This window comes from Amphiura filiformis, chromosome 1 (assembly GCF_039555335.1).
Source record: "Amphiura filiformis chromosome 1, Afil_fr2py, whole genome shotgun sequence".
In the NCBI taxonomy this organism is placed as follows: Eukaryota; Metazoa; Echinodermata; class Ophiuroidea; order Amphilepidida; family Amphiuridae; genus Amphiura; species Amphiura filiformis.
This window is the reverse complement of record NC_092628.1, coordinates 96,458,254-96,478,450: the sequence shown is the minus strand read 5'-3', so window position 1 is coordinate 96,478,450 and position 20,197 is coordinate 96,458,254. Positions and strand designations below refer to the sequence as shown.

Genomic DNA, 20,197 nt, shown 5'->3' with positions numbered 1-20,197 from the left:
TATTGAAGATATCTCTCACACCTAATCATTACCCAACTTGTTTTAGTGCACGATTGTAAAAAAAAGATGCCCCTCATAAATTTAAGCTATAAACAGTATTATATATATTTATATTATGTGATCTAATATAGGAAGTGTGGATGAAATTAATTTTGAGATGTTCAATAATATTATTTGATAATCACTGTCCTATCAATGATAAAAAATAACATAATCAGTGCAATACTCATCTCCATTTTGGCCATCTTGAGAAAAGTGTGTTCTGACACCAGAATCCCTTTTTCGCCAAACTGGAGACAAGGCAGTGTTGTGCTGAGCCCTCGATATATATATTTGAATGCCATAAATGAAGGTCAAAGTGCATTAGTGTGTTGAGTTCCTTTCATATAAGATTTATTACAAAGAAAGATGGTAAAATTGGTTGAAACAGTTTTACTTTCATTAAAATATGTTAAAGTACAAATAAATATTAAAATTATTAAAATCATAATATTTGAATTTTATAATATTGTAATTGAAAGAAAACATGCAAACTGGCATGTTTTTAGCTAATTTCCTCTCAAATTGTTCATATATGTTTCATTTATTTGCCAAGATAATAACAAGATAAAATTGTATTTTTCTGGAATCAGGAGAAAGCGTTAGTTTGATATCAATTTTGTCAAGTATCATTAATTTGTGGACATTGTAACATAATATTCAAGAAGAAATTGAAAAATGTGAATTGCCCAGGATAGGAATCTAAGACCTCAGGTAAACAAGACAATATTAAACTACAAGAACAAAATCTTATCCTTCCCGTTATTTAAGTTCGTTTCCCTCTTTCTGATTTACATTCATCCTCACAAAGTTTTCACTCTTCTCACATTGTCTCTTTCTGATTTACATTCATCCTCACAAAGTTTACATTCTTCTCACATTGTCTCTTTCTGATTTACATTCATCCTCACAAAGTTTACATTCTTCTCACATTGTCTCTTTCTGATTTACATTCATCCTCACAAAGTTTACATTCTTCTCACATTGTCTCTTTCTGATTTACATTCATCCTCACAAAGTTTACATTCTTCTCACATTGTCTCTTTCTGATTTACATTCATCCTCGCAAAGTTTACGATCTTCTAACACTGTCTCTTTCTGATTTACAAATATTGGAAAATTTATGAACAATTTTGTCCCTTTTCACCCACCTTCAGAAGAGCAACTGATCTGGCAAAATTACATCCATTCTTTCAATTATACGCACTTGTGGGCATATGCCTACTTGTTAATTTTTATATACAGCCTGTCTCAAAAACAATTGTGCAAGTGAAATGAGAAAATACCGTTGTGACATGATGCTTACATCAACGTCAAGGGCGCAGTCTTAGCTCTCAAATGCCGTCTGTTCTGTTCAATTTGCTTGTTTTAATCTCGAGATATGTTTAGTTAACAACGAAAGGATAAAATCACAATTGTGCCACTTTTACTAAAGGAAGAGGGCTGTACATGTAAATCAATGATGGCTGATGTTGATGCGTCTAATGCACTCTCCCTTCTGGGCTCGTGCATTAGACGCATCAACATCAGCGCGTGTGCAATATTTTGTCTAATTTCTCTCCCAACAAGTAATACGCGTTCATTAACATATAAGTGTGCAATATTAGTTTGTCTTTTAAGATGTCTTAAGGCCAGAGTAATGGAAGACACATTCATCCACGACCGAATTTAAGATTTCTTGATATTTATCAACACTAAGATGTATTCTTTCACTTGAAACTGATAAAATACAACTTGCTATTATTTATTCGTATTTTTGCTTGATTTATTTCACTCTTTTCAACTCTAAAAAGTCACATGGCTCAAGACAGCTTAGTAAATTGGCGGGAAATAATGAGTCAGAAATGCGAGAATGCGAAATATTGTGATTACGCGCAGCGATTCGCGTCGCGTGACGCGGCGCAAGTCTGCGCGTATGTCAAACGCATCAAGGCGCATTCGGTATGTTGTTAACGCCAGCAAATGTGGTGTAAACAAAACAAAAATTTGCAGTCAAAATGCCACTTAGATTGTTTAATTATTTTGAATTTTGGCGCACTGAAAGCAGATATTATAGATTCATTGGTGCAAAAAGATGCATATTTAGACCATGCACCATATACAGCTTTTACAAGTGTGAAAGTCTTACCGTTTTAAAATTTAAGGACGTTTTGTGCATTTCTCAGAGTTCACTTTTGACAATATTGCGCGATTTTTGTGACAAGATAACTCGAAAAATATGCAAGCAAAGGGTAAACTTTTTGCACTATCCTTTACAGTTCATCAAAGTCTAGGGAAGGTTTTTCATTTTTCAAAATATTTGTTTTAAAAAAAAATATACACCATTATGTGCAATTTATAGCTTAATAGAGTGACAAAATGGCTTTTTTCACATGTTTTTTTCAATATTTCGAAAAAAGAGACGAATTTCAAAAATAAAAAAAAGCTTCCCTAAGTTCATGTCTCTTCTTCATGAAAAGCTAACTGAATTTTTTTTACTCCGAACGGATTTTTTTCCAAGTTGTCACAAAAAAAATGGGGTAAAAAACGTGAATTTTTGTGATTTTTTCAAAAACTTGATATTTTTGAACAAATCTGACGTCACCATGGGGTTCCTTGACTCATTTCCTTTCCAAAAATGTATAGTTTTATATACTTTGGACTTACAATTCAGAAATAATGAAGCTCGAAAAGGTCCATGTTCTCTCCCATTACTCTGCCCTTAAGTGACAAAGAGAACAGTATTTACCATGATAAAATCATTGACATACACATGTATTTAATTTTACAGCAGAATGTGAAATATTTATTTTTCCTTTAATGTGTTTTAAGTAGAAAAGAGAATCATTATATACCCGCATCATGATAAAACAGTAAAAACAATTTTGTATTGTTGTGTAATTGATGCATTCTTTTGATTTCACGAAGGAACTCTTGATAAACTTGATGCTATCATTGATTTACATGTACAGCTCTCTTCCCTAGTAAAAGTGGCACAATTGTGATTTTACCCTTTCGTTGTTAACTAAACATATCTCGAGATTAAAACAAGCAAATTGAACAGAACAACCGGTATTTGAGAGCTACGACTACGCCCTTGGCATTGATATAAACATCATGCCACAACGGTATTTTCTAATTGCCAATTATTTTTGAGACATGCTGTATAATTTTTTTTTACAAACTAGACTTGACAACTTCAAGCATACTTTTTTCTACTCCGAGTTGTTTTCTAAACCTAGCGGTCTCGTCTTCAATGAACACGGGAGCCACTTCTCCTTTCTGACGGCGATATGATGGAATATAAAAACTAGCACCATTGTAGGGCTCCTCGATAACCTTAAGAAACGCCTTGGCTACGGCATCAGTTCTGTGGAGACAAGCAATAATAACATTGAAAGTAAGTTCCTTTTGGAAATAAATGAATAAATAAATAAACAGATAACAGATCGCAAGCTGGCCAACTTAACAGGTGATAGGTAGCTGTATCACCACATGGAAAATCTTCCATGATCTTTATGGCAAAGACAAGAAACCCAGATAATATTACGAAAATAGATGATACTGCCAAAGGACCTACTTGCCCAAATGAAGGGAATATTTCTGGTCTCTGCTTAACAACAATATTTGTCAACAACCTTCTGAACTGCCCCACCTTCTGCTCAGGAGCTTACCAATTCAGGTCAATCCACCAATCAGGGCCGGATTTACCTTTTAGGTGCCCTTGGCCAGGCCAAAATTTAGAAGCCCCCAAACTCGCCATCAGAAAGGCATGTGCGCTAGATCAATTAGGCCAAGTTTTGGTTTGGGTATAAGATGGACAGTGGCGTCGGAAGCATTACAATTTAGAGGGAAACAAGCATAGATCTTACTAGAACATTAATGGGCGCGACAAATATTCAAAATATTCAATTGCAGACTATTTTGGCCCAAAATAAAGGTGAATATTGCTACCTAACGGGCCAGTGCGCGCGAAGCGCGTAAATTGCTTTTTCGGGCTAAAAAGGAAGCTGCACAGGGCAATTTTGGGGCTCCATCTGGGCCAATGGTAAATCCGGCCCTGCCACCAATACGTGAGGAGACACTGAAATCTATCCCCCCAATTGAAGAATAACAAGGTGACACATCTTGATGGTGCAATTGTATATCTTGCGGTCCGGAATGGTGGTGATACGTACAATGGGGTTGAGAAATACTAATATGCATGGTTTGTGTGCTGAAATGTATTTAGTACTATATATTACACCACCAGCCAATGGATCACTAGCGTCATTAGTCCTATACCCACGAATGGAGACCTTGGTCTTACATGACCAACTACCAAGGAATATCTATCCTGTCAATTACAGCTGAAGTATACAACAAGATCCTGCATCCTTCCTGCCATTATAATAAAAACCAATTTCACATTGACCCCTTAAGGAACAATCAGACTGGATTCGCCAATGTTAAAGCTGTGCCCAGCAGATCCACATTCTTAGACGGATCATGGATGGTTAATTTACCAGCATCCTCTCATAGTCACATAGATTTCAAGAAGGCCTTTGATTCCGTGGAAAGGCTATGTTCGCAGTGTTGCGACATTATGGAAAACTAGAAGCTGACATGTGGTCAACGCCATACAAGCGAGATTTACAGTTTACTGCAGTGAAAGGATTGTGTTCAGAATGACGTCAACTCAAAGGTGTTAGCCTTCTCCTACTTTAATTTGTTTCAGAATGTCCAAATATTGATTAATGCAACTTACGTAGTTGATGGTATAGCAGCTAAATAGTCGTCCAGTAGTTTTTGTTCGCCTACAGCAGCTTTTGCTCCTGGAAGGAGGTTTGTCTCTTTTACTGCACTTGGACATAAGATATTCACTCGGAGTTTCTTCCGTATTACATTTCGATCAAAATGCTATCAAGATAAGAAAAGCATTAAACTAAAATCATCCAAGTCTTTTTACATTGAACATCTTCTTGAGATAGCTTACTAAGTATATCAGATCTTGTCAATGCAGCATTCAGAGTCGTCGACGTTTTTGCTGAATACAAATAAGTGAAAATCTACCCTTTTAGAGTGATACAATTTTGGCATGCATAATTTTAAAAGGAATTCTGCTTTTTGGTTGGTGTGGAAATCACAAACTGAGGTAAAAAACCACATACTTGAAAGGTAATCAAAGAGAACTTGCACTTACCGCTACATTTCTAGAATACCCAAGTACAGCATATTTTGATGTTGCATACAGTGGGGACAATGGCATTAACAGTAATGCTGCAAAGAATACACGCAAGGTCAAAGTTATTACTTACCGTATAAAGAAAATAATGACAGACAGGTACACAAAATTAAAATTTCGCTTGAAATAAAGAATGACTATCGGACTATGCAAGTACAGGCATAGCTTTTAATCAGATATTATAGAGGCGCCCAAAATAATTACGGTATAATGATAATAATATCCGGAAGGTTTCGGTATTGAGGGTTTATTTAGTTTGAGTATTGTCTAGAAATGGGTGATGAGAAAATGTTGTAGGGAAATATGATCTGTGCTGTGCACATGTACAATGAAACACACGTGCGAGTTTTTTGAACACCGAGCGATTGCCAGAGTCAAAATTACATGTTATTTGCGTGTGCTTGTTTGGCTGAAAGAATCCAAATGATTGATAATCACATTAAGGATACGATACATGATTTACCGACAAGTGACTCATTTCGGAATGCGATCATGAATTTTGAAGAAAAAAAGTTTCCACAGGCTTCGTTGGGACTCGAACCAGCGATTCTAAACTTCCTTCGATTACGCGTCTAGCGCTTTACCACTTGGCCACCGTGGCAGTTGAGCGGATGAGTGTAATGATAAAAGATAAATCTCATAATGCCATCTTTAGCCTTTTGTTTACTAAAAAAGACGTGTTTTGTAAAGATAGATTAGCCGTTTTACGCATAAATAGCACGAACGTTTGGGAAAGGTTTCAAACAAATAATAAAGACACTGATGTGATGATGAAATTGCGTAAGTCGGGAATTATCTGCGTCGCAATGTTTTGTTTTGGTTTTAGGAATTTGACCTTAAAATTTACGACTTCATGACATTATCATTCGAAATCAACAAAAGATATTTCAACACTATATGACCTCATTCTTTCTCTAGAATGTTTTGTACATGTATGTGAAATAGCTTCAACAATGGTTCGCTGCATAATGGTAAAAATAGCCTTGACCTAAAAAAGGGCGAGAGGTACCATATTTACGGATTCAGGCTAAATTTAAAATTGATATAAAACGTTTGTTTTTTGATCGATTACAAAAATTAACTTTTGTCGTATAAAGAAATTGTATCTGGCGTGAATTACACTACAGTTTTTATTCCTAGGGCTCTTTGACTTCTTCAAATAATTTTTTAATGATAGAGTGAATCCCCTGGCCCTCTATAATTACGCACAAAAGATCGACCCCCCTTAAAGGCCTCTTCAGTGATTTGCTCATCGGGAGGATCGTAAAAATCACACAAATTCAGATTTGGGCACATTTGTTAGCGCCATAAATGTGCTAACATAACATGCTAATGGTTAAGTTGAAAGCCGTGTATTTAAGACAATAGAAGACATTTTACACGAATCTGTAATTACTCTTCTTAAAAGTAGAGAAATTTCAATAGGGCTTCAACTTTGTCAATACTGCTGTTTTCTTCGTTTTTTTGCCAAATTTTTCATTTCAAAAATACCTTTTGAATGTCTCACAATTTCACAATTTATAAACACTTTTTTTATACTTACGCTGGGATCACTGAATGATCATGAATATCTAGTATCATGACAGCAAAATTGTCACTAGTTTCGTGTCGTCGACCCGTCATCGACATTCGCAACTGTATCTCAAAACATGCAAAATGGTATAAAATTGCTAATCGAGATCCTAATAAGTGATTATCTAAATTAAACAATCTTCAATCTAATATAATGATTGCATACCTGCTATTGACGCTATATTGACTATGACGCCGCCCCCATCAGCTTCGCCTTTCATGAATTCAGTAGCAGCTTTAGTACCATTTACTACCCCATTCTTGAAAATATAAACAGCATCAAAAAATCTTGTTAAATTCGGTTATATTTTGACATTGTTTTAATCCAGATGACAAAGATTCAAAGTATATAAAAAGTAACATTTTTTCTTTCTTTTTTAACACAAGGTATTTTATGAATTGGCTCATGTCAGATTTCGTTCTAAATATTTGTCTCTATAATCAAGATTGCAAGCCTACTTATTTTGAGATTATGATATCATTAACCAAAATAAAGATGAAGCAATCTAATGTTATTTTCATCTGAAGATCATGTCAATGTAGCAAACCAATGTTGCTATCTTCTGAAGATAGCTCGTATCAGATCATGTCAATGTAGCAATCCAATGTTGCTATCTTCTGAAGATAGCTCGTATCAGATCATGTCAATGTAGCAAACCAATGTTGCTATCTTCTGAAGATAGCTCGTATCAGATCATGTCAATGTAGCAATCCAATGTTGCTATCTTCTGAAGATAGCTCGTAATCATGTCAATGTAGCAAACCAATGTTGCTATCTTCTGAAGATAGCTCGTATCAGTTCATGTCAATGTAGCAATCCAATATTGCTATCTTCTGAAGATAGCTCATATCAGATCATGTCAATGTAGCAATCCAGTATTGCTATCTTCTGAAGATAGCTCATATCAGATCATGTCAATGTAGCAATCCAATGTTGCTATCTTCTGAAGATAGCTCATATCAGATCATGTCAATGTAGCAATCCAATATTGCTATCTTCTGAAGATAGTTCGTATCAGATCATGTCAATGTAGCAATCCAATATTGCTATCTTCTGAAGATAGTTCGTATCAGATCATGTCAATGTAGCAATCCAATATAACTATCTTCTGACGATAGCTCATATCAGATCATGTCAATTTAGCAACCCAATGTTGCTATCTTCTGAAGATAGCTCGTATCAGATCAGGTCAATGTAGCATTCCAATATTGCTATCGTCTGAAGATAGCTCATATCAGATCATGTCTTGAGTCTTGAGTCTTGAGTGATGAACTCCTGTTAAGCGAGGCTTTTCCTAGGAGAGCTGTGCTGTGCATACGTGCCAAATTCGGTGCTCAAAAACATCAACAAAAGTGCGAGTAAAAAGGGGCGAAGCCCCGAAGACTACAAGGATTGGTGGGTTGGTGTAGTTGCCATATCCCGGAGAAGTGGTAACGCCAGGGCCTGGAAATGGCTAACTGTCAAAGATGATACGACTGGAGATGGCAATCTGTTCCAAACTGGTATTGTACGAACGAAGAAGGAGTAGCGGTAGGTGTTGACCCTCGGTTGTATGGCCTGGTAGCTATAGATGTTGGATGCTCTACCCTGACGAACAGATGGTAGTACCGTCGAGGGAAAGGAATATTAACCAGCCCATGATGTATCTTGAAGAACATTGTATTCTGGTTGAGCAGACGTCTGGTAGCTAGGGAGTCCCACTCAAGGCGTTGCAGCATCTGTGTAACACTAGCCTGTCTTTCATAGTTGTTGTAAACAAATCTAGCTGCTTGACGCTGCACTGCCTCCAATGCGTTCACCTGCTGTTTGACGTACGGGTTCCACGCAGCCGAGGCGTACTCCAACTTTGGTCGTACCAATGCCTGGTATGCTCTACTTTTGACTTGTGATGGACAAGATGAAAGATTACGTCTAAGGACTCCTAAGGTGCTTCGTGCGCTAGCAGTGACATTTTGAACATGGTCTTTCCAATCCAGTTGGTTGGTGATAGTGACGCCAAGGTATTTATGCTTAGATGATTTCCGGATGCGTTGCCCGTCAACCTCATAGGTGTAATTGAATGGTTTTGTTTTACGGGTGATGGATAGAGCTTTACACTTCCCAGCATTAAAACACATCTGCCACTGGTCGGCCCATCTAAACACCTTGTTCAGATCTTCTTGAAGGAGATTATAATCATCGGCACATGTTATTTCTTTATACAGGATGCTGTCATCTGCGAAAAGCCGCAGGGTGCAACTGATGTCACTAACTATGTCATTTATGTATAACAAGAAGAGGGTGGGACCGAGGACCGAGCCCTGGGGTACTCCCGATGTCACTGGTGACCACTTAGAATGCGTGCCATTAACAATGACGCATTGGTCTCGCCCTACAAGGAAGTCTTGAATCCAACTTAACATCTTCCCTCTAATGCCATAGTAGTTGAGCTTGGCAGCAAGGCGCAGATGTGGTACCTTGTCGAATGCCTTGCTAAAGTCTAATAGCATGTCAATGTATCAATCCAATATAGCTATCTTCTGAAGATAGCTCGTATCAGATCATGTCAATGTAGCAACCCAATGTTGCTATCTTCTGAAGATAGCTCGTATCAGATCATGTCAATGTAGCAATCCAATATAGCTATCTTCTGAAGATAGCTCGTATCAGATCAGGTCAATGTAGCATTCCAATATTGCTATCTTCTGAAGATAGCTCATATCAGATCATGTCAATGTAGCAATCCAATATTGCTATCTTCTGAAGATAGCTCATATCAGATCATGTCAATGTAGCATTCCAATATTGCTATCTTCTGAAGATAGCTCGTATCAGATCATGTCAATGTAGCATTCCAATATTGCTATCTTCTGAAGATAGCTCGTATCAGATCATGTCAATGTAGCAATCCAATATAGCTATCTTCTGAAGATAGCTCATATCAGATCATGTCAATCTAGCAATCCAATATAGCTATCTTCTGAAGATAGCTCATATCAGATCATGTCAATCTAGCAATCCAATATTGCTATCTTCTGAAGATAGCTCATATCAGATCATGTCAATGTAGCAATCCAATATAGCTATCTTCTGAAGATAGCTCGTATCAGTTCATGTCAATGTAGCAATCCAATATTGCTATCTTCTGAAGATAGCTCATATCAGATCATGTCAATGTAGCAATCCAATATAGCTATCTTCTGAAGATAGCTCATATCAGATCATGTCAATGTAGCAATCCAATATAGCTATCTTCTGAAGATAGCTCATATCAGATCATGTCAATGTAGCAATCCAATATAGCTATCTTCTGAAGATAGCTCATATCAGATCATGTCAATGTAGCAATCCAATATAGCTATCTTCTGAAGATAGCTCATATCAGATCATGCCAATCTAGCAATCCAATATAGCTATCTTCTGAAGATAGCTCATATCAAATCATGTCAATCTAGAGCTATAGTCAATGTAGCAATCCAATATTGCTATCTTCTGAAGATAGCTCATATCAGATCATGTCAATGTAGCAATCCAATATTGCTATCTTCTGAAGATAGCTCATAACAGATCTTGTAATTAGGTAGCTCATGTCAATGTAAGAATCTCATGTTGTTATATCCACGTGTCGTGTATTCTGCACACCAGTATAATGTTGCTACTCCATTTAATTTTAAAGAAATAGCTAGTTAAATGTGACATTTTGGAGTAAACAATTACAAAAATCCTTAAATGGCGTGACCGTTGCCATGGGAACGGAATATAATTCGCGGGTCACAAATTTAACAACATGGCAGAAAAAATCCTCTAGATTCTTCTGAACATTTTGATATAATGATTTGTCCATTTGTTCCACAAAAATGTTTTTAAAACGTTTTAAATAAGTTATATTTTGGCTTTTGGTTTAGGTAAAAACGTTTTAATAACATTAAAATGTCGGGTTATATAATGGTCATGAAAACGTTTTGTATGAAAACACACTACAACAATATTTTTAGAATGTGTTCCAAATGTTATTTAAAGTTATTTTTGCAAACATATTTTGTCAACACTTAAATAACATTTATGTTAAAATATTTGCGCCCAGCAAACATAGAAATGTTCTTAAAATGTTTTTTCAAAACGTTTTAATAACATTTAAATGTCGGATTATATAAAGGTCATGAAAACGTTTTAATACGTTTTGTATGAAAACACACTACAAAAATATTTTTAGAATGTGTTCAAAATGTTATTGTAAGTTAATTTTGCAAACATTTTTTGCCAAATATTTTGTCGACACTAAAATAACATTATGTTAAAACATTTGCACCCAGCAAACACAGAAATGTTCTTTAAATGTTTTGTGTTTGTTGGGCAGTAGATTATCAAAAATGTTTTTAATGTTATGAAAACGTTTTATAACCTTAATATACCCTTTATATAACCCGACATTTAAACGTTTTCTGACAACCTTTTATAACCTTTTTGCGAATGATGTCGAAAACGTTTTGTGTTTGCTGTGATATGTCATATGACGCAAAACTTTCATGGTCTGGACCCTCTATTGATATCGTTGCCTGGCCACCTTAAGATTTAATTTTGACAGGTACTCGACATCATAACCGCGTTTCGTCGCGGACCAGGCTGATTTTGGAGCTTTGACACGGATGTTTTTTCCGAACACTGTTGGTTTCCAGATTTTGAATTAGCGGGAATTGTCCACACTGAAACTGATATATTAATGCAATAACGTTGTATATATTTTGAAGATGTGCAGTTGGTGCATTTACTATAATTATATTATGACTGTGTCTCTGAAATTGTGCATTATTTGCCGACTCTCTTTAAAATTAAAATGATTGATAGAAAACAGTATGCACGAAGCGTACAAACAATTTGAAATTCATATTGATTTAAACTGATATCAGGTCACGAGTAACGTCACCTAGCAATGTTTATATCATGTTTCAAATAATTTTACTCACAATGTTAACCAGAAACATTTTCTCCCAGTTGAGTTCGTCCCAAAAACCTGCGTTATTGCAAACGATGTTAAGTTTCCCGTAGGTGTCAATAGTGAACTGGAAAGCAGCTGGAATGAATGAAAAGAGAATCATACGTATAATTAGGGAAATATTAAGTTATTTGCGGGGGATCCAAACATAACGTAACTAGAAGAAAGCTTAGATTACGGGGAGTAACATTATTAAACTATAATTATTTGGTTGAAATCGGTAAAGTATTTTCTTCTACAAAATGGGAAAAACATTAGGCCTATGTAGAGCCCTCATGAAAATTATGTGATTATGTTTTTCTGTCCAATATGTATTATACCTTGCATCTGCGCCATCGAGGATACATCACATTTTCGGAAAACCACTCTCCCTTTACCAAACCTTTTCTCAAACTCAGCTTGAGTTGTGCGACCATTACTTTCATTAACGTCTAGAATGACAACACCCTGGAAAAGAAAGACAAAACATTTATTCTCGCTGCCGATCGTTACCGTCGATAACGGTAAACAATATTTCTTCGATATTTCTTAGCTTTCAGCCATATTTATGCCCCTGCTCACGATTCCTCATGCATGTGTATATATGAAGAAAATACTTTTAACAAACGCAAAATACTTTTTGCAAACTCATAGCGACCTCTTTCAGGTTAGCGCCGGTTGAGAGGTAAACATGACCTATACACCCTGCAACTATCATGACTGTGAAATTGCATGGGTCAATGCCATAATATTATATGTTATCAGGAAAGATTGTTTTGGTGAAATCTTCTGTTCGAATTAAAAAAATAAGGGCACTTGGGTAACAGATCGAATGGAAAAATAAGAGGTATTTGGTGACAGAACGTGTGATTAAAAAATAATGGGTAGGCTATTTGGGTGACAGCGAAGCTGAAAAGGGGGTGCACGGGAGGGGGTGTTCCCGGAAGTGTGGCCTCCTAGATTTTCTAGCCTCCAGAAAATACGGAACAGGGGGTCTTTTGGGCTTTTAACTTAAAAGTTACAGCCCTACATACGCCGCCCCCCCCCCAAGTGGGAGCATATACGCCCCATGATATTCCATTGAACATACTTTTCAGTGTGCTTTTAAGAGCTTTTAAGCTTTTATCCGAAGCTTTTAAAAAAGCTTTCTGAATAGTACCAGGCGTCGTCATAATTATTATACTTACTTTAGCTCCTTTTTGCAATAAAGTTTCAACAAGTTTTTTGCCAATACCAAAGGCTCCTCCGGTAATTATGCCAACTTTACCGCGAACGTCCATGTTTCAATTATTCAGCATTAAAATAAAATAATTGAATATCGAAGTACCCTTTGACTGTATGCCACTGCATGCACTGATCGAAGTAATCAGGGCAGTACAATATTTGCAGACGACCTGAACTCTGGTCGTATCGTAGGTCAAAATAATCTTGAACGCTTGGAAAGCTCCTGTTATGGGAATAATAGGCATATGTGTGTGGCTAGGGCTGTGTGTGTGATCGGAAGGAACTTTATTATACTTTATGTTCCTGACGGGGTTCCTGAGTGAAAAGAAGGTTCTGTATCGTCGGAAACTTTAAAGCTCTTTAATAAGCTTTAGGCCTATTTAATATTTGGGAATTTTAATGCACGAAAACCAAACAGAAACAAAATTAATAGTTGATGTGGTTGAGGAATAAAACCCACATATTTTTCTAAATTTTGACAACTGCAATTTATTCTATTCTTAAAATTATTAAATTACTTAGCATTGGACGAAAATGTGTCAAAATATAACAACTACGTTTCGCGATTCTAGGGTTTAGCCGATTTCCCGGGCAGATTTCAAATTAATACTGCTACCCGATCAGTAGCGTAGCCAGCGGTGGGGCAGGTGTGGTCGAGTGCCCCCCCCCCCCCCTAACTAAAAAAAAAAAAATAAAAGAGAAACCCCTCAGGCTGACAAAAATTTAAAGAGAAAGTGCTCCTCTGACAAAAAATTAAAGAGAAAACCGAGAAAGCAATGGAAATGAAAAGGGGCACGGAGCCCGTTTCCCATCAAAGTCGCTCCGATCATGGGCCAAAATGGTGTAAAATACCACATTTTGCGCGCTAAGCGCGAACATTGTCACAATAAAGTCCTTTTTTGGAAGCTCGAAGACTTTTAAAATGTACACTCTCTCTAAAAAGAGCCTTCGTTTTAGGGTGTTTTTCGTATGTAGTGACAATCAAGCCCAAAAACTTGTACTAAGACTAATATCAGTTTATGCCTCCTAATTTTTGGAAAAGATGTGTTTAATTCTTATAACCATTTAATGAAAGTAACAGAAAAAGGTGAAAATTAGAGCAAAATTGCGGCTAGTACTCAAGATTTTTAATGCTTAGACTTGTTCCAAGTCTTTTTCTTTTATCCCCAGTTTGGACTAAATGAATAATTAGAATTGAGCTATGTTTCATTTGGCAGAACTTGATAATACATATTTTTTAAAGGAAGTCTCCGGCAATCACAACATTATTCCTTATATGTTAGAAAAATAATTATCAAGCACGAATCACATGGTTTTATTTAAAACAAACTCATGGTGACCATAAAAACGAATAAAAACATCCGTTTCTCAACACGCGATATGCAAAATTCCCAGGCGCCGAGTGCAATGACGTCCCAGTAATACAATGAAGGCTGACGACAATTGAACACAAATAACCATTACGTCATCGCACTTAGACAATTTCGGCGCGGGAATTTTGAATATCGCGTGTTGAGAGCCGACTGTTTTTATTCGTTTTTAGAGTCAATATGAGTTTGTTTTAAATAAAACAATGTGATTCGTGCTTGATTTTTTTCCTAACATATAATGCATACTGTTACGATTGCCGGAGTCCCCCTTTAATCCCCAAACATTTAGTGCTGTATTTTTCTGAAATGGGGAGTAGATATATCTTTTTGTTGTTTTCTATTTGTCGTTTCTTTCCATCCTTTCCTTCTATTGTTTCCTTCTGTTGTACGGTCTATTGTTTCTTTCAAATTACATTTTTCTCTTTTTTTCATTTCTTTCATTTTTTCTTTCTGTTTGCCTGCTTTCTTTTTGTTGATTTCTTTCATTTGTTTTATTGTTTCGCTTCTTTATTTCTGTCTTTCATTTTTAAGCGATGATACAAGAAGCGCTGTGCCAACTAAAACGGCATCGAGTACCCACCAAACACAAAAACGTTTTAAACAGGCTATATTTTGGGTTTTGGTCAAAACTTTTAAAGGCTCTGGTAACGTTTGTACAGTATTTTTGTGTGACAGGGGAGCACATCAGACATATCAAATTGTATTCTGAAAACGAGGACTGACCGTCTGATATCATATAATATTGATTTTTGAAATTGGCGATATAATACAAATTTTATGACAAATTATTAAAAATTGACATGTTTGTTATTTTTACATATTTAACCATCCTCGAAGTATAATTTATAAATCTAATGATATGTACTTAAATTGTATGTAGCTGGGTGGTAAAGCCGACGATCATTAGAAAATTTTGACATTTCGTATTGAAGATAAATATTTTTCCCGAAAAAGACCTCAATTTTTTAGGTATTTTGGAGAAAAAATACTAGATCTTCAATACGAAAGATCAAAATTTTCAAATGATCATCGCCTTTTCCTTCCAGCTACATGCACTTTAGGAAAATATCATTAGAATTATGAATTTTACTTTTGAGGACTGTTAAATGTCAATAATATCAATTTTTATTAATTTGCCATAAAAGTTGCATTATATCGCGATTGTTTTTAAAATCCAAATTCGATAGTCTGATGTGCTCTCATCTCCCACAAAAATACTGTGCAAACGTTCATACTACTAGAGCCCTTAATAACATTAACATGTCGGGTTAAATAAAGGTCATGAAAAGGTTTTAAAACATTCTGTGTTAAAAACACTACACAAACATTTTTTAAATGTTGTCAAATATTTTTGCAAACATTTGTGCAAAATATCTTGTCAACATTTAAATAACATTCATTATGGTAGAATAATTGGCAGCAAGCTTGTTTAGGAATGTTATGAAAACAATTTATACCTATTATATACCAACAGAAAGGTTTGAGCCAGGATTACCAACTCGATGTGGGGAACAAGACAAAGACTAAGATAAAAACTGACGCAGTGTATAAACCATGGAGGTGTATACTGACAGAATGACACTGCACTACAGCACTAGAAAAAATACAAATCCACAGGGATATAGTATACAAAACTTAACAGAAATACAAAAAAAACCATTTCGAACAGATAAATTGCCCTTCCTTATTACTCTTGTTTAGAGTAAATTACACTCTCTTTTCAGTCATAAGATAAGAAAAAACTCACTCTGGACTAGAATCAAATTTCACCTGTTATATTTCACTCCACTGTATTGATAACTGTACGTACTCTATTTTTGAGGGAAATAGCTTTAAGAAATTTCCTATCCTATATCCCATTATTGTGATCAAAACTTTTTTTAAATAATTCTGGATTTGCGATCTCATGTATTTTCTTGAACAGCCCAAAACACCCAATATAACACAAAAATATTAACTGGATTAAGGAATCAAAACCAAACATGGAAATAAGTCAGAAATTTGTGGATGCATTGTTCTTCTTTATTCACTTGAATCTGCAGAGAATTAAACCAGACTGAGAACCCAGACTGGACCACCATCCTAACCCTAACCCCTAAGGGCTTTTTGACGGGAAGGGAAAGAAGGAAAGAATAAAGAGAGAAAAGAAGGAAAGAAGTTGTTTGCTCTGGGTGGGATTCGAACCCGAGACCCCTCGCATGCCAAGCACTCGGTCGGCGACACTTTGCCACGGGTCTTGGGCTTCGCTGGCCAGCGAAACCGTGCCTATATATCACTTAGGGCGATTGCGTCATCACACCACGTGGGATGCATGCACTAACAGCGCATATATCAAGTAGTATTTTGTAGTATTCAGGCGGGTTAGGGTTAATACATGCATGAAGCAAAAATTGGGAGAATTTGATTTCACATAAGGCAATCATTGTTGTCAGTGCAATATCGCACACTAGACTCATGTGAGAGATGCACATGGTGCGACCTGCATGCAATAACTAAACTCTTCAGATGAGAAGAATTATTTTTTTTTTATTTTACAAATTCGGCTAAAAATACATCAAAAAGCAAAGTAAAATTACGCAATACATGCAAAAGGAAACAAAAGTAAAAATAGACCCAATGGGCTAGCCAGGAAGAGTCAGAAGCATCAAGACACTGTCACCAAAAGGTGTGACTCCTCCAACCCATTGGGGCAATTACATAAAAAGATATACTATTGCACTGTTTAAACACATTGTGTGTACATCCACATCACAAGGATGCACCCACCAGCCACCACACATGTCTCCCCCACCCACCAGCCAGGAACAGAAACCAGACCCATGCCACGTGGAGGTCACTCCAAATCATCCCCAAGCCACATTGCCTACATGAAGGAATACAGAAAACATTCCCAAACCAGGCAACCCGGTGGCGACCCAAGCGACCGGGACCGGGGACGAGTCCGGCATCCACCCAAGGCCAACAAATGGAAAGAGACACATGCAGCAGCCGACAAGCCCACCCTCCCGATATGGATGTACACATTATTACATTATTACAAGATGGAAATCTGCTCAGTGACCCCTACATGTACCTATCAGACACATGGATTTACCCCCACCCCCTCCTCCCCGACCCACCTGAACCCTACCAACCCACCCAGCAACACCCACTCCCACCCACCAGACCAACACAGGCCATGAAGACGGATAAAGTAGGTCACTGAGCAGAAAACCAAGACAACAAAATTTAAGAGTCCTGCTCTTCAGTACTATTATTTACTAAATAAGTTTTCAAATGTTTTTAAAAGACTTTGTGCCCATGTACAAGATAAAATGATCCTTTACAGAATTTGGCAAACCAGCCCACAGACGAGGGAAATTTACAGCAATGGTAAATTTGAAACTGTCAGTTTTGGGTGTGATATTATGATTAAAAACTAAGTTTTCTGAGTGACGTGTGTTTACAGACCAATTGCTGAAACCAAAAGTGTTACAATTTAATATACAAGTACAGGCAAAACATATAGACAAATATTTCCTTCTGTTGTTAAGATCCATGATGTTGAGTTGTTTGAGACGCTCCCCATATGATTGATCCCCGCCGTTGACCCAATATGAACCTGGTGGCACGACGTTGAATAGTTTCCAGGGTGCTAATGTGATTTTTGCGATAAACAAACCAAACTGGGGAACAGAAATCAATAATAGGTAAAACAAGAGAACGATACAGTGTAAGGAGAATATTTTGTTTTTGATTTCCAACAACAGTTCTAAGAAAACCTAACAATCTATTGCACTTTTTGGTTACATAAGATACATGTACATTCCATGTGAGGTCAGAAGAAATCTGAACCCCAAGAAGATTTAAGACTGTTCGCTTGAGAAAGCTTAGTATTAGACACAAGATAAATTGGAGAAGGCTTATTTTTACGACGGGTAATGCACATAACCTGACACTTTTGGGGATTTAGTTGGAGAGCATTATTCTCTGACCACCAGTGAAGCGTAGTAAGATCATTCTGAAGAATTTCAATATCAGAATCATTGGTAATTGTGCGAAATAAGAAGGTATCATCAGCGTATTGAAAAATCTTGGAGCAGAGGTGAAGATGGAGGTCATTGACATAAATATTAAAAAGCAGTGGCCCCAACACCGACCCTTGGGGCACACCTGAGAGGACAGAAACAAAATTGGACATTTGACCACGGAAAACAACCCTCTGCTTACGGTTGGTAATGAAGGAAGAGATCCAGCTTAGGAGTGGACCCCTAAAACCATAAGTGCGATGCAGCTTTGCCAAAAGAACTGCATGCGAGATAGAGTCAAAAGCGCGACTGTAATCAACTGAAACTAAGTCAATACGCGGTGTCGGGGATGTACGTCGATCCAAAATTTTGTTCCACTCACAAACGGCTTCATTTAAAGCAGTGGTACATGATTTCCCAGGAGAAAATCCATGCTGGTCAGTGTAAAGAAGACCGTTATACAAAAGATGATTACGGATGTGGTCAGAAACAATACTCTCCAACATTTTGACAATAATTGATGTAAGTGCAATCGGACGATAATTTTTGAAATCCCTCCGATCACCTTTTTTATACACAGGAACAATATTAGCGGTCTTCCAACATGAAGGAAGATTACCAGTTGAAATGGATATGTTAAAAATGCGAGTGAGAACAGGGCAGATGAGGTTTGCACACAATTTGAGCATACGACATGAGATTTCATCAGGACCAACTGCCTTGTCAGGGGAGAGACTCCTGAGTTTTTTGAAAACCATGTCATCAGATATTTTAATATGACTTATGGTGGGGACATCAAGAACAGGAGAAGTTACCTCCCTGACATGACTGGAATTGGTAAAATAACTGGCAAATAAGTGATTGAAACCATTTGCAATTTCAGACGGGTTGGATGATTGAATACCATCAATGACAAAAGAACAAGAATCTGGCTCAGCACGCGTTTAGAGCGTAACAAATGACCAGAAACTTTTAAGTTATCATTTTTGGCAAACTTGACTTCCCAGTGAGAATTGTAGGCCTGTTTCTTAGCATAGGTAAATTCATTATTCAACTTACGATAAGTTTCCCAATCAGCTTGTTTGTCACTACGTTTAGCTTTATGATAAGCTTTCTGTTTTTTAGTACTCATACGCTTCAGATCATGAGAAAACCATGGTTTAAATTTACGTTTTTAGTAACCTTAGGTATACATTTATCTATATAAGAGAAAAAGTCTGTGTGAAAGAGTCCAAGACCCGATCAATGGGCCAGTCATCTTTGAAAACATTGTACCAGTCAGTATTTAAAACCAGATAATTTAATTGTTCTACATCAGCGCGATCATATTGTTTTTGTTCATTTCCGTGCACCATCAGCAAGAACCCGAACACCCCCAATTTTACCTATAGCTGACTGTGCTATTGTATGTGGTGTTATAGGGAGACCAGGTTTTTAATTATGTGGTAATGTTCTGTAGTTCAAAAGCGGAAAAAAAATAGTAGTATCATATTATATTTCTGTATAATATACAATTGTGCATTATGCAAATTATGTCAACAATGGATGTACATGAAAATGTATAAACCTCAGTCATAAAATTATTTCTCTGACAAAGCACATAAATCATGATGCTTAGCATTGGTATTTAAATCATGGTAAACTTATCTCTTGATCTATCTAGCCTCTGGTTTCCCTTTGTGACATAAAAAAAAAGAGATAAAAACAAAACATACGGAATATTTTGCTCAAAGCTAAATACTTTTCAACTTTTGTGTATACTTCTGTCCACAAAACATACAATGCACTTGACCCTCTGTGTCAACATTATTATATCCCTAGTGTTAATAT

At 36.6% G+C, this 20,197-nt stretch overlaps 1 protein-coding gene across 1 annotated transcript; it reads right to left on the bottom strand.

Annotated features, from left to right (window-relative positions):
- Window positions 1-2,887: 2,887 nt before the first annotated feature.
- LOC140167710 (15-hydroxyprostaglandin dehydrogenase [NAD(+)]-like) lies at window positions 2,888-13,123 on the bottom strand. Its single transcript, XM_072191008.1, has 7 exons — window positions 12,954-13,123; window positions 12,108-12,234; window positions 11,759-11,865; window positions 6,981-7,074; window positions 5,201-5,277; window positions 4,766-4,917; window positions 2,888-3,388 (listed from the first exon to the last, which is right to left on the bottom strand). The coding sequence occupies exons 1-7, from the start codon at window positions 13,044-13,046 to the stop codon at window positions 3,196-3,198; spliced, it is 843 nt and encodes a 280-aa protein (XP_072047109.1). The 5' UTR covers window positions 13,047-13,123; the 3' UTR covers window positions 2,888-3,195.
- Between the last annotated feature and the right edge of the window lie 7,074 nt (window positions 13,124-20,197).